Source organism: Haliaeetus leucocephalus, unplaced genomic scaffold (assembly GCF_000737465.1).
Source record: "Haliaeetus leucocephalus isolate CR32 unplaced genomic scaffold, Haliaeetus_leucocephalus-4.0 Scaffold526, whole genome shotgun sequence".
NCBI lineage: Eukaryota > Metazoa > Chordata > Aves > Accipitriformes > Accipitridae > Haliaeetus > Haliaeetus leucocephalus.
Window position 1 is genome coordinate 2,131,448 of NW_010972962.1, and position 24,489 is coordinate 2,155,936.

Consider the following 24,489-nt stretch of genomic DNA (forward strand, 5'->3'; position numbering starts at 1 on the left):
GGTGGAAGTTGCTGCCTCTCTCTCCACCCCAGCCCACAAGAGATATTGCAGCAGGAAACCGGACTCCTGTTTTCAGCCAACTTCTAGGAGTAGAACACGCACGAGATTTAGTAAGTTTGGTACAATAGCTTATTGAGTCTTCAGAATACTCTTTCAGATGAGTATTTAATAAGACAGTACATTTTTAAACAAGAAAAAGTGTTCTGGGAAAAACATGAAGAGAAGAAACACCTACATTTTACAAGTGCGTGAAATGCTTCTACTGTTATCTAAACAGGGCCAAAAATTCTGAACCTAAGGCCATTATTTTTTTGCACTAAGTAGTAAAAAAAAAATAAAAAAAATTTCACACACACAAAAAAAACCAATGCTACATTTAAGTCTCCTACAATATTATCTATTCCTAGATTTGCCAGACTACTTTCTTGTAGTTAGATGCTTGACTACAAAGAACTGTAATAAAATAAATAGAGTAAAAATCAGTTAAACAAAATCTTGGTGTCTTGAACATTTATTCATTTAAGAAGTTAACTTCCTTCAACAGTTATTCATATAGAGGAGGGCTGTATTGTAGGCATTGTTCTGCTGTACAAGTCTTCGACATAAAAATATTTTTATACAGGTGGTCACTCACATGGTTCCATTTCTAGTTATTAGCTTGCTCCTCTGTAAAACTGGTCTGATACCTGTGAAGGCTTGCTCTTTTCTCCCCTTCATTATTTGGGGGGGGAAAAAAAAAAAAAAAAAAAAAAAAAAAAAAAAAAGTACATTGATACAATTTTTCAAATGTAGGAGTTAGCATAATTCTGCTTTATTTCTTCAGTGCAGAGTGGACTGAGATTCTGTCTGAATTCCAATAAGCGAGGGTGGCTGCTGGCCGCTAACCGTGGTTAACACTGGCCTTGGATTTAGACGAGGAGGCATGGAATTAGCTGGGCGGATGAGCGGTGGGGGAGGCTGATTTAGAGTCGGCCTTGGCTGAATAAATCGCGCCTGCTGTTGAAGTGGTGGAGGCTGACGATGGAGAGCAGGAGCAGCAGGAAGCGCTGGACGAAGTAACGGGGGTGGTTGATTTAAAGTTGCGATGGGAGCGGTAGGTGCTGGAGCAGATGCCTGTGCTGGAGGTGAAGGGCCTAAACACTGAGTGGCCGGAGTGCTTTGTGCCTGCACAAAGGACAAAGACAAGACTGCGTGAACAGCCATCCCAGCCAGAACGTAACGCAGTTGGGCTGCCACTGTCCACTACACAGGAAACAGCATTTAAAAAACAAAACAAAAAAACTGAGAAGTTACTGAAAAGAAATCACCAACCAAAACATTATAGACAGCAGAACTAAAAATATTTACGAAGCAAGAGTCTTCTTCTAGAACAAGAACTGTATTTTAACAATTAACAGTAACATGATCGTCACTATGAAAGGTGCAGTCCTGCTCCCAGCTGGTTAACGACATTGGCTGAAGTTCTATGCAAGCTCATCATCATTCTTTAGAATGCAGTTTGCCACTCCACACCAGTTAACCTTACATTATATCACTAAATAAAATGCTGTTCCTCAACCCATGCTTACTTATTTCTGGTACACAAAACACACCTCATCTTCTTCATCAGTGCTCTTTCCTGATGGCACATTAGAAGTATTTTTTGTGTCCTCCCCTAAAGCAGAAGCATCACCATTAGAAGCCAGGGTTCCTTGTTCCGCTTCCCATTCCTGCAATACCTCCTCTAAGTTAAACCGACGCCTGTAGTTTACAAAGAAGTTCTTCACTTGGCCAACAGTCTTGTTGCCAATTACATCTGCAATAGCTTGAAAATCTTTACCATATTTTCGGACACCTGGAAGGCAAAGTAAATAACATAGCTGTGAAGAATCAGTCAGACACAGCTACGTGTGATGTATTTATAGAGAGAACCTATGGGACCTGCAAACCAAGGGCTCGCTAATTAGGAGGACTTCTCAATTAGGAGAAGGCCTCAATTTCCATTAAAACAAAATAATTTTTAATTGCACAGCTATCAGCATACAAATCAAGAACTTTATTAAAAGGTCGTTACCCGCTCTTCTTAAAGATCCTGGCTTACTCACCAAGCCTCCCAACCTAAAACCAGAGAGATCTGACCTCTGACAAATAAAGTAAATCCTTCAGTGTGCTTGCAGCAAGGGCAGAAGCCCTCGACAAGTTCAAGACAGGAGAGGGAGGGTGACCGAGCATGTGTGTATAGCTGTAAACAGGGTATAACACTAGAAATGTTAAGTGACAAACATTGACAGCTTCTATAGGTTCCCTCTGTGCCAGCTGCACACAGATGTTTCTTTGCTCACAACCTGTGCAGCAGGAGTGGTAGAATGCAGTAGCTACTGGACCAAGCACAGGGCAGAACGGGGGGCACAGTTCCGTAAGTCACAATATATTGCTCATTCCTGCACCTGTGACATGCTTTACTGAGGCTACAAAGAGCAACTGGCAAGCATTCACCTGACAAAGTCTTTTTAAAGCTTTCATTCACCATTTGAGCTGGGTAGAAGAATCTGGGGTTTTGAGACAACCACTTTGGGTAATGTAAGTAAATATAAGCTATTGGTGTCTGTTTATAAGACAGCCCAGCACAAGCCTCCAGGATCAAATCCTCCAGCAAGAAGCAGCATTACAGAAGATCTTTGCATTGGTCTTTTCATTCATTTTCATGTTGACATCAGTAGGTCACTTTTGTTTACAAGAACTTCACAAGAAAATACTTCACAAGAAAATCCCAACACATACTTTTTGAAGTTCTAAAACTACATTTGCATCTAACACCACCCCCGTCCCCTCTTGAGTACAACATTCCATCGTTTTTAACCTAAAAGTGGAATTATAACCTAAAGTTTATTGATATTCTCTCAGTTGTATTTAGGGTATGTGTCTAGTTCCACCTCAAGAAAAAAATCCTAAAACTCTCCAGCATCCTAGAACACAGCTTTTAGCTGCACAAAGTATATTTTTAATCACAAGTGTCCAAAAGTTTGGAGACTAAAAGAAATAGAGTTTTATTCCAGACTGAATAAACAGAAGACTCATTTTTTTGCTCTCAGCTATGCATGAGTGAATTACAATTTGATGACTTCTGTGAAGCTCCTTATAACTAAGCTCATTCGGAACATATTACAGTGCTTAGAGGACAGGCACTCTGTCTCATTACAGGAAAAGAAATTTATGCCTGATTTCATGCCTTACTTCAGAAAGTGAAGCAAAGGATTCAGAAAGAGAGAGCTGTTTCAAATCTGAAAGCTATGTTCCTTTTCAACTTAATTGTGAAGAGTATGACCTTCAGCTTGTTCTGCTCTTTTCTACTTTCTTCATTAATAGGCACTTCTGATGTGGTAATGTACACTCACTGTAATTTAAGAGAAAAGTTCAGCTCCAGGATAGTAACAATTTCTGTAGCTGAAGTTGATGTTTCAACTGTCAAGAGCCCAGCTACATTATTTAAGATCTTTTCTGGGGCATACAAAAGAATCCAACCATCCTGACTGCAAGAACCTTGGAAAGAAAACAAAAGGACCTAGCGGAGCCACGTGGGAGGGCATGTATCTAGGCAAAGCAAAGACAGGGATTTGGCTCTGTGCTTTATCAGTTGTACCAGGTATCAGCTATACTCCTTAAACGCTGTGTGCACCCACAGAGCACTCCCTCCAGTGTTTTAATATTCTTTGATTGCCCTACCACTACCACCCTTACTAATTTATAATGGTAATTAAATGTCCAGTGCAACATATTCAACATCCTGTACAAATTAATCAAGTGAACAAAGTGCCCAACAGAACAAAGCACATTTTTGTTTCAAACCTAATTCAGACTTCTAGTGATTTCAGCCTTTTCTGTTACTGTGCTGTCTATACTTCTTCCTTCCCCTTAATCTGCAAAGCAACTGAGCTTGTTGGCTAACTTCAACTAAAGTTGTTGAAAATAATGTCTTAAAGCCTATTTCCAAGCAAACAGCTTGAAAACAGTGTATATTGCCTTTACTGAGAGCCCAACTATAAGAAATTTCTAAAGAAAACAAAATTTCCTTAGCTACAGGCAGCACTACTCATTTTGGATTCTACAGTGTTATTTAGTGCTGCTCTAGCATCACCACAATGACTCCTACACAATGATGTAGTAAAATCCTTTTAAGCTGCATCAGAAACAGAGGAAGTTCAATACATGTTTATGAAAGTTTTATGCATAAGGTGCTGGCATATCTGTAAGAGTTGATGCCAACCCATCATCCCTTTCAAATTGGTGCACATTACTTACACATCCTTATACAAATTCTGTGCTAAACACCACCCAAATTATTTCTGAAGTGTTTAATCTGTTATTCAGTAAGAATAATTTTATTAGGTTGCTGAAAGTGAAGCTCAAAGAAGATGACTGCATAGCCTCACTTCACATGTGTGAATGTGTTTCTCCTGGCTCATTTGACAGTACCCCTGGTCATGGGAATCCTTCAAGCTCTTCAAAACTTCGCCCAGTTGCAAGGGAGCACTTGAACATGTATATGCTCACTATTACAATATTTCATCTTGAAAGTCTAACTCAGAGAAACTCATAAATGGAAGTTCGATGCTGTCTATGCCGCTGAACGTTGTGCAGCACAGCAAACACCGAGAGGCACACAAAACATTAGCCTGGGTCCAAAGCAATATAATAGAGCACCACAATGAGGCAGAAATAGTTAACAGCAACCTCTGGGTTATGAAAGCTGCAGTTTTACTGTGATGGGATTACAGTGCTCCTGGCAACTACCTTACATAGCTAGATCCTGGTCATCCCAACTATATTCCACTGCAAAGCTATGAAAGCCATGCACTGCTTTTCAATTCAAATTTTGTTGTTTTGAACAAGTCTTAAAACATTTTTGCAATTGCAATTTTCATATGGCTGAGATCTTAGTTTGAAAAGATGATCATGCTCATACATTCCTATACATAAATAAAGTTTGTAACTTAAGAACACCTCAAGTGATGAACTGGCCCATTACATTCAATAACTATTCAGACAAAGTTGAACAGTAACCTGATAAATTATACTGCAAAAGATCGGCTCAGAGATCATAAGTCTGAGTCCACAACCCCATTGCAGGCAGCCACACTGCTTTTAAGATTACACACTCAGCTCTATTTTAATGTGGGTTTTTTCATTACCTCCTCTTTAGTTACTGCCAATTTCTTGAGATTACCCACAGATGACAAGAGGTTTTTCACATTTAGGAAAAAAAGTGCCACAATTATATTACTGCAGATCATTTTTATGATTTCCATGGTTGGATTTAATGTCTGAATTCAAGTGAACAAATCACAGAAGTGCCACCTACCTGCTTAACGCTTATGATTTCTGTAAAATTATTAAAACATGCCAAAATATATCAATACATTTGATGAAATAAATCTGTTTTAAATGTACAAACTAAATGTCCCCATGCTTAAGTCAACTTCCAAGTTCAATCCTAACACGCATTATGGTAGCTTTTAGTATGGCAAACATGGCTACTTTCTTCTAAAAACAGAGTCAGGGCAAAAGACAGCTTGGCTCCTTCATGCATAGGTCTCCTAGCTCAAGCAAATATTTTGAAGCAAGAGATCAAGGTCCTTAGCCTGAGGGACGGGAGGTTAATACCTACAGCACTGTCATTCCAGGAGGAAGACTCTATTACCAGGCAGTAGGTAAGGACGGGCTAATAAGAATACTTTGTTCCTGGTATTAAGGTTCTCTCCCATCTCCATTTTATTATACAGTGGCAAAGGAAAGGGACTAAAAAGGAAACATAATACATAAGAAACACATGTAAATTCAATGAAAACAGGTTTCTTCCAGAAGGCCTGATTTCTTACCCCACCCTTAAATGTTGAGGCTGACTACCTTTACAAAACACAAGACATTCCCTAGAGAAGAGACCAGAAGACTAGAACTCCTCTCCAGGGAGTCATCACCAACCTTCATTCTCTTTTGCCCATGCTCCAGTTTTATTATTTACCTTGTCGGTCTCATAATGCCATAGCTTAACAAAAGCTAAATGCATTCTTATCGCTTCTCAAACCGACACTTAGTGAGAGCTCCAATAACTAAACTGTGAAAATGCAAGACGGTTTGAATCCTTTCATGCTAAGGCAGGCACAATGAACCTGGATTTTCCCCACTCCTCCAGCAAGCATTCTACTTACTAGACTATCATATTAAAGATAGGCATCTCCTTCAGTTGCATTTGGAAACAAAACAAAAAAAAATGAGCTCGTTAGCAGTACTGAGGATGAACTTAGGACAGAAAATGGTTTGGAGATGCAAATCCCAGTCTGAGGCATGTAAATTGAGAGTCATTACTTCAGACACACCATGCTCTTCAGCATTTCCATTCACACTTCAAAATATACCTAACTCGAGGTTCAGCCATCTGGCTAATAACTACGAGATATGGCATACCTGACAACTTTACACTGATATCCTGATCCAACTGAAAGTTTTATACTAGAATTCAGTCTTTCATTTTAAAGGTGAAGAATATAGAGAAATAAAGCAGATGTGTATAACTGAGGTAATTATATTATCTTAAAAAAGATGATCCACAGAAGTGACTCAATACATAGTGTCTTCAACAGAGCATTAGGCTCTCCAGTTATTTCTCTTGCGTGCTCCTTGATTAAGCAGTGCATGTTAAAGCAAGACAAGAGTCAGTTTTCCTTCAAACAAATGAAATAACTTCAAATTAGCTGTATCAATAGCCTATTAGAAAATGTTTTTTCTCCAATAAGAACATTAGTCAAGTATCCACATCCAGCTTCAAACTCTTAAAAGGCCTTCACTGGGTAGATATCTGCTCTTTTATTCCCTCATGAACAGAGAAAAGTAACTGTAAAGCAGTTTTACTTCTGCTTTTTCCTACTTTAAGAACACAGAGAGATGTCTTAAGTGTTTGCTTCAAATTTTATTATTTCAACTATTACTTCAGTCTTCCACTTCAGAGAAATTGACATAAGGTGATTTAGAAGATGATTGAAAGGACTTTTCGGTACTACTACAGCTGTTAAACCCAGCTAAGCTTTTCTATTCAAGATTTAACATGGGTAACTGAAAGACTAGTGTCACACTGCTTGAATGAATACCCTAAATATTCTCACTAGTTTTGCTGTTTTCCTAGTGACTTTCTTGTAAGACCAGATAAAGTTTAGCTTTTCATTAGAGAGAAATACAGACATAAGCCTGAGTACCTCTTCAAATCCTGTGCATCAGATTTCAAGTCGCTACTACTATTAACGTACCTTGTACTGCAAGAAGCTGCTCTTCTGTGGTCCAACGGGCATTGATTTTCTGATTAGACTATTAAAATTAAAAAAATGGCACAAAGATCATTAAAATGTTTCAACAGCTACAAAATATCTGAGCATCAGAATGTGTTTTACTTGCACTACATTTTGTAACTTAGGTAAAAATCTCTTGCTTATAAGCCACAAATTTATAGTTTAAGATTGCTTTCATGAAGAGAAGTAGCATTTAAGGATCTGAGCTTAGAACTACACCAATAGTTTTGCCTCTGTTTTATTGCAGTTCTTAATATCAGCTATATAATAACTTATGCAAAAACTAATGATCTTTATACAGACAGATTTTGAATTTGTAGTTACATTTATCTAAACTATTAGGACTTGGTGTCTGGAGTGTTTCGCATTCACGTTATGTTTCATATCCAAGCCTTTAAAACAAGCAAAAAGAGAACTTCAGTAGTAATAAATCATTCACTTCGGTTGCCCAAATGTATATATAGTCATATTTTTACACAGAACATAGAATTTACTGCTAGCAATCTACATGATCTACTTTTAATCAGACACCACCCCCCCATATATCAGGGCTCAATTTCAGCTCCCTATTGTTATGAACAGACATGAAATTTCATTTTTTTTCTGCTTCTTTGTTCAGCCAGTTGCTGTAAAAAAGCCTACCACTAATTTCTTATAAAGAAGCCAAACTCACCCCTGCATGTAATTCAATGGATCCTGTTTAAGCTGCTGCTGAAATGCAAACACTATGCTGCAGCAAAACACTTTTCTGCAGCTTCCTACTAATGTAAGTGCAAGGCCACAAATTCTAATATTTATTCTGATTTACCTCAGGAGGTTTGAATTCTTCAATCCCGCCTTCCATTTTCTGTTTAAGTGCACTGTTTACTTGCTTAGCATTTTGAACCTTGGTCAAAAACAACAAAGTTAATCAGCTCCACAAAGAAAGTTGGTCACTTTACACATATATCTTCACTAGGATTGCCACAAGTGTACCTCCTAAGTTAGAAAGAGAAATATTATGGTTTAAGGCTTCACTACTTTAACTGTTAAAAAAAAAAAAAACCAAACAAAAACTTAAAAAAATACAGCACAGTTTACTACAGAAAGAAAAATATTTAAGCCAGTCTTTCAAAAGAACAGTTTGTCTGCAGAAATATTAGAAGCAGGACATAACAAGCAAGTTTTGATAATGATGCATATGTTCTTGAAGAAGAATGCAGAATATTCTAGACACAAAACTTGGTTCTTAGAAATCTAAGTGAGATATACCGTATACATTAACTTCCTCCTTCTCCAAAAAGCACTTTGAAAAAACAAATAAAGATTTATGAGACGTTTTCAGTTAGTTCCTTCTGACAGACTGCTTTTTATTAACCTTAGATCTTCCTTAGATTTCCTTTAAGGGTGATTCTTGAAATGATTTAAAATATTTAAATAAAATATCTTAGTCTATAAAAAGGAGAGAGCTTCCAAATCGTACGTATACATATCTATTAACCATTTAAACCTGACAGCGATGCACATAAGGTAACATAGGTAAGAAAATAATTTTGCATACTACGGTGCACAGCTATTACAAGTGTTCTTAAGTATGGACACAAAAGCAGACAACTCAGTGGGAGATTCCAAAGGCTGCATCTCTGAGATCACTGCAAGAAAAAAAGAGAAACACAACCTCAAGGCTGTAACTCACCTACACTTAGGCTAAAGAGTGAAACCCACCTATGCTATTTAGCCCCAGAGTCCTGCTGTGACAGAAAGAAGCATATTTCTCCTGTAAAAGAATACAAGGGAGCAAAAACCCCATGAAACCCTTTATTCACTCCATGATTTTGCAACATGGCAGCTCTTAGCGGTCTATAAGGCAGCAGAAATTTCAGGAGATAAGCCTTGACTTTGTAGCCCCACCGCTCCTAGAAAGCAAGCATGCACATAATGCCGTACCCTTAGAAGCTGAATAGACTCTGTGTTTCAACTTTAAGTGCCAAAAGTTAACTTCTTCATGCAAAGAACGCAGGCAATTGTCCTCTTAAAGGTGAAGACTACAAAGCTTTTCTAAATTTAATAAGAAGTAGAAAGCTCATCAATTAAAACACAGGAGTAACTAGGCCCATGATTTCCCCCCCTCATACTTTCATGGTAGGTAGGGAAGGACATCCAGAAAAGCAGCTACAATTTTAAGCGCAACAAATGTAACTTCCTCTGCTTCATTGGTCTTATTCTCACTTGTCATACCAATACTTTTAACAAAGTTAAAAAAAAAAAAGAAAAAAAAAATCAAATCAAATGTGACTTTCCCCAAATCTGTAACATTGTTTTCATGCCATACTCCCCCTACTCCCCCCCCCCTTTTTTTAAAGGAAGTCATCTTGTTTCATGTTATCCACAAGAGCAGACGAACATAAAAAACAAAACCGAAGAATAGCTAGTCAGCTAGTGTCCAACATTTCTGGTGATAACTGTGGAACAAAATTAGGAAGACTCACATTAAAGAAGTTTCAGAATCTTCACAGATAATCTTCAAAATCATTACAATCAGAACAATCTGAGATGAAAACAAAACAAGACCAATAACCCATGGTACCTGTCGCTTTAATGAGATTAGTTCCATATCCAGCTGTCTAAGAATTGTGTTGGCTGCATTGGGACTACAGGAAACAGCTATCACATCTTCCTGGGTCAGGTACATGCCTTTTGGTGGACGGCATTTGGAACGCTGAGAATGGTGGCGATGCTGCAAGCTCTGATACTCTCTTCTACCCAGACCTATTTTGCTGGTCTGAACAGGCTGCTCATTATTGCCCTTTAATTTACAAGAAATAAATCATTAAAGCATAACAATATCTTGTACACAACTTTATTAAAGAATAAAGAATCGCATAGCATTGTAATGTCATATTTATGACAAAGAAAACCCAAACTAATATCCTCCTCTCCATGTAGTATCCAAACTAAGTCTTGCAGATAAGCTGATGGAGCATACCAGTCATTTGCTGGATAAGCCTGCATTAGTCTTAGAAAGGTCAGTTTTCAAATTATTTTTTTTTAAATATGGCTGAAAATACAATAAATAGTATAGAAATCACAGTCTGAATACTGCGAAAGAGGGCAAAAATTGAGAACCTCTTACGTACGCAGAAGGTAAAAAATATATATATATTTTACACGTTTAAACCAAGTAATCAGTGAATTTACACATTTATTTCTGGTCAGATACGAAGAGTCCAGGTGAACATCAGGGGAGAAGAATGAGAGAAAGTAAACCAGGACAGGCAGGAATGCAAGATGACACTTTTTCCTGCTGCAAGCACTCTATGGAAAGTGATAGTGCTGTTTGTTTGGGGAGGGGATTTGAGATTTGGAAGAGAAAGGATGGATGTACTTCTGCAGTCATTGTAAAAATCCATGTAATTTAGCAAGCTTAAGCCTTTGTTGTTTGCTTTTTTGAAGTGGAAAGGGATAGCAAAGAGGAGATGAAGTCTTTGTAACTGCTGTTTCGGTATGTTTGGACACCCAAAAATTTCAGCTTTGTCTTCAATGGGCATTGCTGCACAAGAGCTAGTCTGCATGTATGTGACTCCCATAGAGCAACCGGGTAGGTTCCCTACAGACCAGGAGTACAGAAGCAAAAATTACTTTCCCTGCAAGGATTTTCCAATTCAAAGCAATGCTTAGTACCAGAACAGAGATGGGATTCAGGCTTTTTGCTACTTCAAGCAGCTCCCTACTGCTCCTCCCTGCTGGCATCCATGCAGGTTAAGAGGAGGTGGTCATCTGATCACAGTGAAGAGAAAACAAACCGCAGCAGCCATTATTATTATGTTCTGTAGCATTAGTACAGATCAGCAAACAGTACTTTGCTCTACTATGCTTGACCTTCTGCCACATTCTCTTCCCAGCTAATGTAACGTCTTAATCCAGTCCACAGACTTCATAGAGGCCATCTTAAAAGCACTTAAGATATTTGCTCTTCCTTGCAAAGTTGACATAGAGCCTTACATCTCTGACATCTAAAAATCCCAAGTTTAATTCTGGCCCATTTATTCCATTGGTCTTTTCGTTCTGCATTGCTCTTTCAGTATGAAATTGCAGTTTCTGTCTGTTCAGTCTGGATTTAAAGTGAAAATATTCTCTCAAGCTTTTGTCTTGCCAAGCTAGAGTGTTTGGCTTGTTTTATAGTTTTCTCTGGTAACAGAAAGTTTCCATTGCTCTGTGCGTTCAAGTAGCCTACTTGGTTTATATTTTGCTTAGGAAGTGAAAGTACGCAAATCCTACCAGAAATATTAGCTCACAAAATTATCTAGGTAGATTCAAATAGCTCATCAAAAACTTCAAACCTATTTGTCCTCTTCCTAGAAGACTACAAACACACTACTTTCACTCTGGACTGTGTGTAGCGATTCAAACAATAACCAAGGAAAGTAAATTGAACAGAATAGCCCTTATTTAGAAGTGGCTTAGGCAGCAACTCAAATCAGCAGATTGCAAGAACATTGTTACAACAGCAGAATGAAAAGTGAAAAGGTTCATTATTAGACCTTGTGCCATTTCAGGTTCTAAAAAACATATCCTGGCTTGTTAAAAAAAGTAAAAATCTCAAATGCTTTTACAGAAAGGGGTAATTGTAATTGTGTCCGTGTCCGTCCGTCCCCCCTCGTCCCTCAGGCAGTTAAAGTGATACATTGAAGGTCTCTGCAAAGCTGAGAATGGAATCTAAACCTATCAGTCTCTTACTCAACATGATTTTTGGTAGAACTGCAAAGTTTTATTAATAATCATAGATGCCACTTCATGGGAATGTTGAGGTTTTGCACTCTCTCTCCTCCCATATATTCTCAAGAAGCATGAACCGTCCCATTTTAGGAAAATCACAAGTATGTTAAGTTGATCAAGGAAAAAACCAAATGTTTACACACTTAACCATGTTTTTTTAGTCTTGCTCATAAATAACTTAATGTTTACCAAAAGAACCCAAAACTTGAACATACCCCAAACACAGCACTTATCTGTAAAGCTAACAGTAAATGCTCATTAGAGGAGACAAAAATGTTTTTCTCTACATTTATTAGTAGAAAGCGTCTCAATAAAGCCACATATTAGTTGAAACATATAACCTCACTGTGGCTTTGAAAGAACAAAAAAAGTTATTCTTGGAAAAATGTCATTTAATTTTAAAATGCAAAGAAAACATTTAGATTCCAATAACACGCAACCAGTAAAGCTGTAAACATATTAACAAGACAAAGGCAGGGGGAATGTTGTTGTACCAAGTAGTGATAGCATACATCTCTTAAAAAACTTGAAGATCTCTCAGTTGATAGTGAAGGTAATGAGAGATGCATTTACGTCCATGGAACAGCAAAAATATATGATAAAATTTTGTTTCAGTCAGAAGTTGTCAAGATCTTGATCACCTAAAACCCCTGTGATTTCAGCAGGCTGCCAGCTAAACCTCTTTACTACAAGTCATATTCTTCACAGTAACACATTCACAGAAAACAAACAAACTGACATTCACCATTAAGCTATCTGTTACCTCCTTTTTGGCTTCTTTTTTGGGATCATAATCACTATCATTTCCATCCATTGGATGAGCTTCTTCTACGTCATCATCACTGAGGACAGATTATAAGAAGCTGGTCATTTTATCTTTTTTAACCTCAAATATAAATATGTATCAGGGTAAGACAGAATGATCTACTCTAAAATATCTAAGTATATGGTATCTCAAAGTTATTTGTAGTTTTCAAAAGTGAGCTGTTACAACCATATTTCCTTTATTAAATTCTAACAATTATTTTGATAAACAGCAATCCTAAACTGTAGTTTGAAAATTACTTTAAGCAGTGCTGGTACTGCTGCCAAAAAATTTGGTGTCACCCTTTCTTCAATTCAACCACTTGTGCCAGCATGAACACTTACATGGTCAACTATACCAAGGCTAGAAATAATCTTTCATTTGCCATGTTAGTTTTAATAGATCAATTTTCAAACCACTGCACCAAGTGGATGAATAAACCCTTGCTGAAGTCTGTGGGGAGCAAAAGGGGACAATATAAGATGGGAAAACACAGGACTGCTTTTTCACCAAAGTGCTCAGGATCTAGCAGTTTGGGGGAGGGGAATGAAATCTGCTGAATTAAATCAAAGAAAAAAGGTTGAAAAGACAACAGTTAGTTTAGTTGAGTCCAATCCAGTCATTCACACAATGTAATTTCTGAATAAATGAATGTAAAAACACCACAAAAATTTCTAATTATTACAAAAAACCAGCAAAATGCTAAATATAGAAGCAAATTTATTTTCTTCTGCAATTTTTCAGCTATAGGGTCACTAAGTAAGCATATGAATTTTAGATTTCAGAAACTCTTTTCAATAACATATAATTAAATAGACCCTTTTGCTCTAGCTAGGCAGTTTTCTGTAGATGTAAAATCATACTTTCCAATATAAACATGATTATATTACTTATACATTCAACATATTAAATCACTTTTAAAAAAGTACAAGTTAATACCCAAGTATACTAAGTGCAATATAATTTTAACTTCATAGTAAGTAGGGGAGATGTTATTCCCTTCTATCCAAGACAATTTAAAACTATTTTGAGCTCTAATTCTCTTTGACTGATAGCAGTTCTAAGTCTCCTAAAATAAGATTTCATATGAAGTTTTGCTATAAAACAGTACTTGGGCATTCTAATTGCTATAGCTCTTTACAGTGGTTGATCCTTCAGTTTTAATTCCATCCTAGTCCAACCCCTGCCCCCCCAAACCCAAAAAAACCCAGAACAGAAACCCCACACATTCACAAAAACACTCTCCTCCCCACACGATTATATAGGGTTAGACTTCTCAAATAAAGCATTATTTCTAAACCACATTCCCAGACTTCAGGGTTTTTTAAACCCTTGTTTTTACAGTTACCCGTTAAAGCACTCCAATGTGTTATTACAACTCGCACCGACTGGAGTGATATAGTTCTTAAAGCACCAGTATCAAACCCCTCGCTAAAAGCAGAGACATCATCACAGATGCTTAAACCTAAAAAACCTGGTTCACGCTGAAACATAATGGCTGAAAATTACTCTGACATCTCTACCTAGAAAGACTTCAGTCTCTGGTTAGCTACTTAAGGATATAAAACTTACCTGTCACCTTGATTATTTCTATTAGCTAGTTTTCGAGCCTGCCGATCCATCAAACTTGTCCTAGAGCGAGTTTTTTTCCAGGAATAGTAATATTTTACAAGGCTTGCGATAGTCTTGTCTGGAAGCTAGAAGAATTCATTAACATATTAATACTTTTAAAAATTAAAATTCCACCCAAGATTATAATTCTGCTCTATTTACAACCACCTCTACCCAAGTATTTTAAATGCATGGATGAGATGAAAAGGAGGGATGTATTTCGTGTATGTTTTTAAAAAAGGGGGAGGGGGAGAAAGGCTTTTTTTATTAGACTGAAAAACCTGTAAGTCCAAGAGACATGATGAAATTAACTTAAATCTTATAGTCAAGGTTGTTCCTGAAGCTTTTACACAGAAATCAACATGAAATTTTAGCCCAACTGGAGCCTTTGCTCCTAGTGAATTCGAACTGTTTAATGCTTCTGATTAAAATATTACTTTACCATTTGCTGGATCCTGTGAAAGCTCTTTCCATGGAAGCTAAATGCTTGTTCAAATAGGACTTTATCTTCAACTGTCCATTCATCAGGGAAAGGAGTGAAGTTAGGGAGATCCGCAAGGGACTTCTCAATATTGTGTTTATGCCAGAACAACATGCCGAGAGCCTTTGAAAAGAAATAGTCCCTTTTTGGATTTAGTCAACTTTCTAAAATGTTGAGAAAAGTTAAGTAAAAAAAGACAATTTATTTATTTAAAATAAAATTTGACTATCAGAACCCCTTCTCAAAACGTATTTACAATTTTATTGGCTAGGTACTACAGGTTACAAAATTCTCTTTGGAGATGGTATGAAGAGTGGGCACATCTGTACTTTATTAAAGGTAGGAAAGCTAGACAATTTAAGGTTGACATGGCAGCAGTAATTCTGACGTAGCATGAACTAGTCTGATAGGCTCAAATCTGACCTGCTTTCTTCCTTTACAAGCATGTATCACCTACACAGTTCCTTATAGATCTTCAGGCCTTTACTAACAGCCCACTCAAAAAAGAAAATAAAAATACTTTTCAGCAGCTAAAGGATTATCCAAAATGCAAGCCTGAAAGTTCAAAGTAAGAGTGGTCTTTCTACAACTCTCCAATCCACAAATAACAGCATGGCCACTTCCATGTCATGTGCACCCAATAAGGAATGGAAACTTAAATATACTTTCTTACATAATTTAATTTCTCAATATTCTTAAAGAATTTTATGCCAATTAGACTTTCTGCCAGAGAATCAATGACAGACTTGATGCCAAGTCTGGCATGGAAATTGGGAAACGTAATCCACTCAGTTTCAACCATACAGTGCAGACATGATCACCAGTTGTTCATCAGCTCTCCAAACCCCTGATTTCACATCTTCTAATAACCTGGACATAGCAAACCTCTTTTCTTGTTAAAATGCCAAGTGACAAGCACCTCTTGCAAAGATAATTTCTATTCCGCTGTGACCAGTCTACAATTATTTTTGTACCAGAAGTTGTTCTGAAAATTAGTCTTTTTTGTAGACTTATTTTGAGATCCCTCACTTCTCTCTCTGCCCTAACAAAAGCCAAGCCATAAACAAAAATCACCAAACTGCAGGTATTCTGGACATCGTAACATTGGCAGGCTCTTTTTCAGGTAGCAGTTGACTAGCAAGTCTCTGCTATTATGAGCTTCCATCCTCCAAAACTTGATCATGCAACTTGCTTCCATTTGTACACCAAATATTTTTTTGCAATAGTTAATCCCACTTTTACATAAATCGGTTAATTTATGAAGGAAATTCAATAGAACTAAGTGCAGTCCAGAAAAGTTTTATCCTGTACTTTTTATGGGACAGTGACTAAAGGTTATTAAAAAAAGTGAACTTGTTTGTTACTCTCAAACCTAGAATTTGATTCTGTTTTCCTGCCTCTGAAAAAACACTCACTTAAAGTTAGTTTGTCTCTTTTTTTAAAATAAGCAAGAAACCTTTCCAGTGCTGTCCGTATCACAATTAATGGCTCAAATTTGTACCATATTTGAATTCTAATATTAAACATTAAATTTGTAAGCTGCTTTCCTAAGAAATTCTTTAGCTAAATATACACACACAATTGCATGACATGCCCAGTGTATCAAGAAACATACCAAACCTTTCAAAAGTGCACATTACAAGCTGAGCATGTCATGAAAACAAAGAGCTCAATCTTTTGCAGAGAATCCAGACCACAACTGTATGCAGATCCATTTAACTGCAGTGTTTGCTGCCGTGCCTGAAGAGAAACAGCGTTAATTAATGGTAACCAAGGGAAAAAAAAAGAGTTGTGTTATACTTTTATATTAAAAAATCCTTTAAATGAGCACTCTCATTTCATAGCACTTACCTGTTCCACATTGTATCCATGTTTTTCCTTTGCTATTGCTATATATTCATCCACTGTAACAAAGCAATGTCAGAATTATTCTTTAGTACTTTTAGTTATGCTATAAGGCGACACAGAATTAGCCATCTAACATGGGAAAACAGTTTTCCCATGCTTTAATACACCGCATAGGCCCAGGTCCCCCAAAACGTTATATTCATAGTGTTATTAATAATAAATAAGCCCATTATCTTTAATCCAACATTTAATTTAATTAACTTTTTACAGAAGCTAATTCTCAGTGAAAAAAATGCTTTCTTTCACATTTTTACTGCAACAAAGCCACAGAGGCTCATCATTCATTTATTTAAATCAGAGACTAGCTGATTATTGAAAGGCTATGTCTTCTTGGAACCCATTCCTAAGAACACAGACACACTGGGGAGGTGTCCAGACACCTGGGTTAGTTTTAAATTTAACTACTTCTACTGTTTGTATTCCCAAACATGTTAAAAATTAATGTAAAAAGATCCTAGATCACTGATCATGCATATCCTCAATATTAATATAGTTTTCACTGGCCAACATTAATTTTAACCATGGCATGAAGTCAGTTTTCAATAGAGTATATGAAAATTCAATAATTAGCTCATCAAATTTGCCAATAACATATTTTTAAAATCATATTTGGCCATACTAGAGCCAGCTTTGAGTTGAACCCTTTCCATCATTTTGCAATTAAGTCCTGCTAGTTTTCACCTTCAGTGGGTACTTTTTTTAAAGAAACAGACTCTTCCCATTCACCTTCTACAGTTCACAATTAAGTGGCAACTAAAGGTAGTGGAAAGGAAGCATGATTGAGAAAAGGAAATAATTATAATCTCATTATTCAAATGGACCAGGGATGTCCTTGCCATGCACTGTTACAGCAAAGAGTTAATTGTAATTTAAAGGAATGAAAAAAGTTTAATAATCATAGCTGTAGAGTATTTTATTTCTAACTGTTCTGCAGTAGTAGAAGGTATGTTCCCTCAAATGTAGAGGGATACAAATCTCTAACTACTGCTAACAGGTAGAAACTGTCCTGAGGACCAGGTTCTCATGACTGCATCCTCAAAATTTATTCCCCTATATTACATATGGGAAATTCTAGCATAGGAGGCAGGTTTAAACTAGATTAAAAAGATAATTGATCACATTTAGTCAGATGACTCCTGTATTTCAGGTCACTTTTGAAGGGAGAAAATGCTCAGTTTTTCCTGATGAGACAGCAACAAGAATTCCCCATTGACCTGGGCCTCAACACATCTTTTCTGAATTTATCCACTGCAATTCCTTTTCCTAGAAATTTAGAGCAGCAAGTTCCTCACGTTTAGATGTTTTATTCTTTTATTAAAAACTAATGGTTCCACAGACACTGACAACAATACAACACAGGCAGTGTGTTTTGAAACAAAGACTTAACTATAAAATAAGAGGTGATCTTTCCTTTCCCCGGAGTTCTCTAAATAAAAAAAAAAAAAAGAAAAAAAAGAGAAGCTTTGTGTTTAATTTACTAATTTGCAATTTCACTGTGTGTAAAATAAAGAGTGAAAAGGCACACCAGAAACAATTATTTAGTTATACTTAAGCATCCAAATTCCTAAGCAGGGAAGGACTTACACTTGGCATCTGGAATATTATGATATGGAGACCATACAAGCATCCCTCCATTATCTTTATCAGTATATTTTGTGGCACCTGTAAGGAAACAAGTAAGTCTCAGTATTTATAAATATGATCTAGAGAACAACTATACATGAGACAGTAAGTAAAAGTCAACCATATTAAGAAGTCCAGCCCAGGTAGTAAGAGGAGGGAAAAAAATCATTAATTCCACATTATTTCCTTAAGACATTGAATGGCTGAACTTGAACACCGCTCTTATGAGGTTCAGTCATAACTGGATATTAGGATCCTGGTTACCACAATTGGAGCATTAAAGTGCACTGCTGAAGTTGGCATGGATGCAAAATTTAGAGCTACTTGTGTTGGAACAGTCCTCCAGAAGTTATGACTGTCTATTAGTACTACAACATTTATCACTATCCATAGGAGTATCAGGATCTACCGTGTTAACTTAGGCTTCCTTGTAACAAAAAAACATACGAGATTGAGGGTAGAATACAGTCACCATCCCCGATCCTTTCATCAAGGAACTATACTAACAACAATGCCAGAAACAATTCTGTTCATCTCTCTCTGTAGTTTGATTTTCATATCCATGTAATTTTAATATTCATAGCCAACCAAATTGTGTAGCTGTAGAAAGTAGTGAGGTGTAAAAGTCATCTTTGTTTTGTTTTGTTTTGTTTGTTTGTGCTTCATCTCCACCTCAGTGTAGCAAGGGAAGCAGTCCAAGTTACCTAACCTGTCAGGAGGACAGAGCAATACTGATGCAACTTTGTACAAAGCACTAAATCATAGAGTCTTTGATTTTTAAAAACACGCTGTAAAAGAAAAGGAAATTCCCCCATACTGGAAAAGCATTAACTAATAGTTACTTCTCATTAATATTTTACAAATGTACATAAAGCCTCTTACAATCTATTTGTTTACAACAGTTTATCTTGCTAAGATGTTGCTCAACAACTGGAGCATTTACAATATGAATTCCTTGAGGAATCACCCCCCCCCGAGGAACTTTCCTTGAATCCTTCTTGGAGAAGGACAGATTTTTTTATTCAGTGAAACAAATAACTTTTCACTCCATGTTAAGCTTCCACACTTTATATTTAGGTTCTACAGGAGACAGGAAATAAAACAAAACAAATCAATGTTCTGGAAAAGAGAACAACTTAGTGCTTTCTAATTATGTACTATGTTTTGGTGCTCTTCCCTCCTTAGTTTGGCAGTGTTTTGCATTTGCTATCATCTTTGCAATCTTCAGATCCATTATGACTGTGAACTTGAAAACCAGTTAATTAGAAAAACTAAAAGAACTCATGCATCTTCCAAAATGAGATGTGCAAGACAGATAACCTAAACGCATCATAAACTCTGTAACAAGTTAAAAATGAACATACATTTATAAAGCACCAGTTTCAAGGCATAAGCAGTACTAAACTCTGAAAGGGTTTTGGTATATAACAACAAAGCCCTTAACATAACATTTTACTTTAGAACAAAAAAGCATGCTGTTTTTAGTCATTAGGAACACAGTATTTCATGAAGAGTAACGCAAACATGTTACAGGCATATTTCTCTTGTCCACTGTTTTCATTACAAGTAAACGACCACTACCCTGTGCTCCACTCTTTAACTAAGACATGAGGAGAAAACAGGACCACTAGAGAATGCATCAGAATTTCAGGTTGTGAGCAAGAAATGTCTAAACTTAACATGAGTATACCCTCAGTTTTTCCTTCAAAAAAAGAAAACCAGACACCTGCAGACAAGTGGACATCATGAATATTACCAGATATTGAATATTCAAGTACTAAAGTGAAAAAAACTTAGTTTCAGAGTTCTGTCATTTGTGCCTGCTGGAGATCACGTATGCAGTGACACTCCCCTACTGAGGTGCCACCCTCAGGTGACTAACAAGCAGCTCCCACCAGAACACCCCTTTTTGAAGCAGTGCTGTTCCTCCAGCAGGAATCAGACAACAGTTTCTGTGTAGGTGGCATCGTCACGCTGCCACAAGGAAAGCAAGGATGACAAAGGAAGGATGGATGGGATGCATGAAGGAAGCTTGGAGGAAGGCATCCTGTCCTCAACACAGGATGTCCATAGCTACAGTACAGGCATCCCTCCACCTCCATATGCAAAACCATGATCTACCTTTGTAAGAACTGCTTCTGGTCCTTTGTGCCCCAAGTATTCAAGGGAGCAGCACTCCCCCCCTCAAAAAGTTTGTGTTTTATCTCAAGGGCAACATGATCTTTATCTGGAAGATCCATTCTTATTATGGACGGTGGCTGGAAATACCAGGCAACATGTTAACCAAAGTATGTTAGAAGAGCAGAGTTGTAAGCTAGTAAGGAAGAGAAAGACCATGAGCTATCTCTCAAATATGACAAGTCTCCCCCTGGCCAAACGCCACATTCAAACCACTTAGGAAGAGGTTCCTGTACTTCAGCTGCTGTGCTCCTCTGCCAATACCACTGAGAAAATGGGGCTAGCTGAAGATGACCAACAGGCACTCTCCACTGCTTCCAGAATAGAGAAAGTGTAGCAGCAAACTGACACTTTCTAAATTTCAGCTTCGCATTAGAAGTTAGGTACAGGCAGATGATGCTCTTCTGTACACGACTCCAAGTACTGAGAATAAAATGAAAATCTGGAAGCATACAAGACTTAATAAGGGCATTGTGGGGTAGCATGGCAATTTAAAAGTATATTGGTTTCCAACATAAAAAGTACCATCATCTGCTTAAGACTAAGTTTTGAGAGTAGGAACAGAAACACAGAAACTAACAGGAGGAACTAAATTTGTAACATAAAGGACTGGAAATCTTGAAAATAAATAAGTAAATAAACAAAAAACACCAGGGAATGTGAGGACAGATGGCATAGAATAAATGGAAAATTTTATATACTTCATCACACCATTTGATAATTTTGATTTAAGAAAGCCTGTTTTCATACACAAAGACTAGAGGGAGAAAAGGTACAAGGACGTACACAGAAATGGATTCCATAAGTGACCTTAAAAGGTATAAAACATTCTTCTTGACAGTACCCCCCCCCGAGAAGAGGGTAAATGGGAAACACTTATTTCAGCATTAAGTAAGCAAAATTCATACTAAAGCCTTTGGGAAGTCCAAATTTGAGTAGAATAAAACTTCTCTAGCAGTCATCTCATCTCAGGATGACACGACAGTATGGTGCATCTCCAGTGATGTCATTCTCGCACTATGCTTTCCAAGAGAAGGCAAACAGCCCAAAACATAAGGATACCAGCTTTGTAACATCCTGCTACATCTATAGGTGGGTCAGAAAGTACAAACAGAAAAAATTTCACCTCAGGAATATAAGGTACTACAGGAAAACGAGCAGGAGGAGACAAAAATCTGGAGTGCAGGAGATGGTTTATTAACTCAGTAAATGAGGTAAGGAGAGTTATGACTTTTATTTTATGAAAACCGTTTTTTGCAGTGAAAAAAGTTCTCATTGCAGTAGTTTCTAGTGACAATTAAAAATGGTATTTCTCTTACAGCTTTATCTGAAGGCTTGCTTGTAAAAGGGGGATGGTGGGGGAAAGGGTAAGAAAGAGTATGTTTAAACTAACTTCTCCTAATTGTTGCTTCCAACCACAATCCACTTCTTCAAGAGACACCGACAAACTGTTGATTCACTTTTTCTTTAAAAAAATTCTTATTTTATACATGAACTTGGATTAAAAAAAATTTTTACTACCATCACAACTTTAATCATGAACATCTTGTTCCTCAATGTATTGTCATAGGGCACTGCTTATGAATATTTTTCAACACAGGTTAAGTGAGGCCAAAGGATTGGTATTTATTCTACTCATTTTAGTATTCTGTGTGCGTACCAGAGGGCTGACTTTGTATCTTAGACTTCCATCTAGTTTAATCTGTCATCGATTCCCTTCTCCCACCTATTTGTTTTAAGGGGGTTAAAAAAAGCAGCATTCAAAGTACTGTAAATAAACACACATTCTAACATATCTGGTAACACCCCCCCAAAGGCATTAAAACAACTCCAAGAAGAAACAGCATTAAAGTTAGTTAATTAGAGATAGTGCCTATGTCCATATATGTGAACCTATAAGTATGATGGAGTGTTCGTTACATCATTTGCTACAAAAAAAAAAAAAGTAATTTAAGTGTAGCTATGATAAGAGCACAGCTTTTTGTCCAGCATTACTTCCATCTCTAAGAAATGATGCCTCAAGACTCATCAGAAAAAAACCCAAAACAGATGAAAGCATGAGATCTTGTTGAGATCTCCTCAGGTAACCAATCTGCTAAGATTGTACTTTTACATTTTATGGACTTTTTCTAAAATTTTATAAGACTTAGGTGTTCCAAAAAATGTTACTATCTTCTTGCCCTAATAATCAAAATACACACACTAAGGATGACAATACTATACATGATACCTCTTACACAGGACTTATTAAAGAAAGATTTCCATCATTAAGGAAATTGATAAAGGAATATATGTTAATCCCAGTTATTGGGGAAAGGAGCATCAATTGAATTCCACCCCCCAGGGACACTTAGGAGCTCTAAAAAGTCTGATTATAAGAGACCATAAAATCAATTCTGTAGTTACAAACGCAATGATACTATTGCATATATAGTTTACAAAATTGCAACCACAGAACCTCAGTTGTCCTAGGAGGGGTGAAGAGTTCTTTTAATCAAAAGAAAAACAAACGCTATGTGTTTTTCTAATTTAAGTGGCCTGTAGGAAAAACAAGCCCAGGCTGTATGTTAGAAACGATCATTTTTATTTATGTTTATTTTTATGCAGGCAGTGTAAAAATAAAGGGTGTAAACGGTTAGTCTTATTAACAAAGAGACCTAGACTACATGCTCCTTTCTAGGGGAAAGGCATTCCCTTATGCCAAGATCATGCATCCATTTAATCCCACCCTCCCCCTTTCTCTCCCCCGGCCTTTTCTCTGGCCTGTGGGGACTTGTGCCCATCAAGAGGGGCTCGCTCCAGCTTTAGGAGGCACTATGTGAGAAGCTCTGGCCCAATCCTCTTCCGGTAGGAAATCATCTGACACCAATGGAGCCTGTTTGGAGAACAGGAAAGTAGATAGGCTTCATCTGACCACTACAGCAGAACTGATAAACGCTCCTACGGTCTCACTGCTCCGTGTAGTAACGCCAGACAGCATTCTAGCAATTAACTTGCTAAAACCGAGTACCAGGCTATGCAAGTGTACCCAGTATTCCTCGGGGCGGGGCTGGGGGGGGGTGAGGGAGGCGGAGGAGAGCAGCTCAGCCTGCAACAGCGGGGCTAGCGAGGCTACTACCGCACACAAAACCAGGGGCAGGAGTTTCCCACCAAGCGCATCTTCCACCCAGCGCCTCCAGCACGCAGCCAGGTCTGCTCGGCTTCCGGCAGGGCGCATCACTTCCCACCCTCGCCCGACTACATCCATCACCCCTCGTCAAATATTTTTAAACCCCCTTGTTAATACACTATATGCGTTACGGTTTAAGGAGGAAAAAAAGGAAACAACAAAAAAGCATCGACCTCTTTCTGCTTCTCCGCCTCCCGCCGGAGACACATAATACGGCTGATAACGAAGTGAGCATTTCCCACCGCGATGCCCCCCCCGCCCCCGGGCGCGCAGAGAGCAGACGCTGCCCCTGCCAGCCTCCCGCCGCCGGCACCGGATCGCCAACACAAAGGCTCGAAAGCAAAATAAATACAACCCCGCGGCCGCCGCCGGGGGAGCGCCGAGCCGAGCCCACCCCAGCCCCGAAGCCATCCCTCCCGCCTCGGGAACGGCGGCGGCAAGATGTCAGGTTACAGCCGAAAAGCGATTTACCGGGCTCGAAGTCAGGAATGCGCGCCTGGTATTCCGCTCCGACCCTCATTCCTACATCTGCAACGCAAAGGGGGGAGAGAAATTAACGGCTGGGCTGTCCTCGGGCGGGCGCCGTCCCAGGCTACCGCCGTGTGGCGGGCGGGCGGGCGGGCTGGCGGACGCGCCGCCCGGG

At 38.0% G+C, this 24,489-nt stretch overlaps 1 protein-coding gene across 4 annotated transcripts; it reads right to left on the reverse strand.

The window, feature by feature from the left end:
• Positions 1–761: 761 nt before the first annotated feature.
• On the reverse strand, positions 762–24,381 carry RCOR3 (REST corepressor 3). Of its 4 annotated transcripts, none has more exons than XM_010576434.1 (11): positions 24,318–24,381; positions 18,461–18,538; positions 16,820–16,872; positions 14,930–15,091; positions 14,449–14,573; positions 12,835–12,913; positions 9,883–10,101; positions 8,125–8,202; positions 7,278–7,335; positions 1,593–1,834; positions 762–1,164 (listed from the first exon to the last, which is right to left on the reverse strand). In XM_010576434.1, exons 1-11 carry the CDS (start codon positions 24,364–24,366, stop codon positions 820–822), a joined length of 1,488 nt encoding a protein of 495 aa, XP_010574736.1. In that variant the 5' UTR covers positions 24,367–24,381; the 3' UTR covers positions 762–819. The 4 variants fall into 4 exon arrangements, with proteins under 4 accessions (XP_010574736.1, XP_010574738.1, XP_010574737.1 ...); XM_010576436.1 differs by lacking the exon at positions 1,593–1,834 and adding an exon at positions 7,990–8,024; XM_010576435.1 differs by lacking the exon at positions 24,318–24,381 and adding an exon at positions 16,584–16,708 and having other exon boundaries at positions 18,461–18,497.
• Positions 24,382–24,489: the final 108 nt, after the last annotated feature.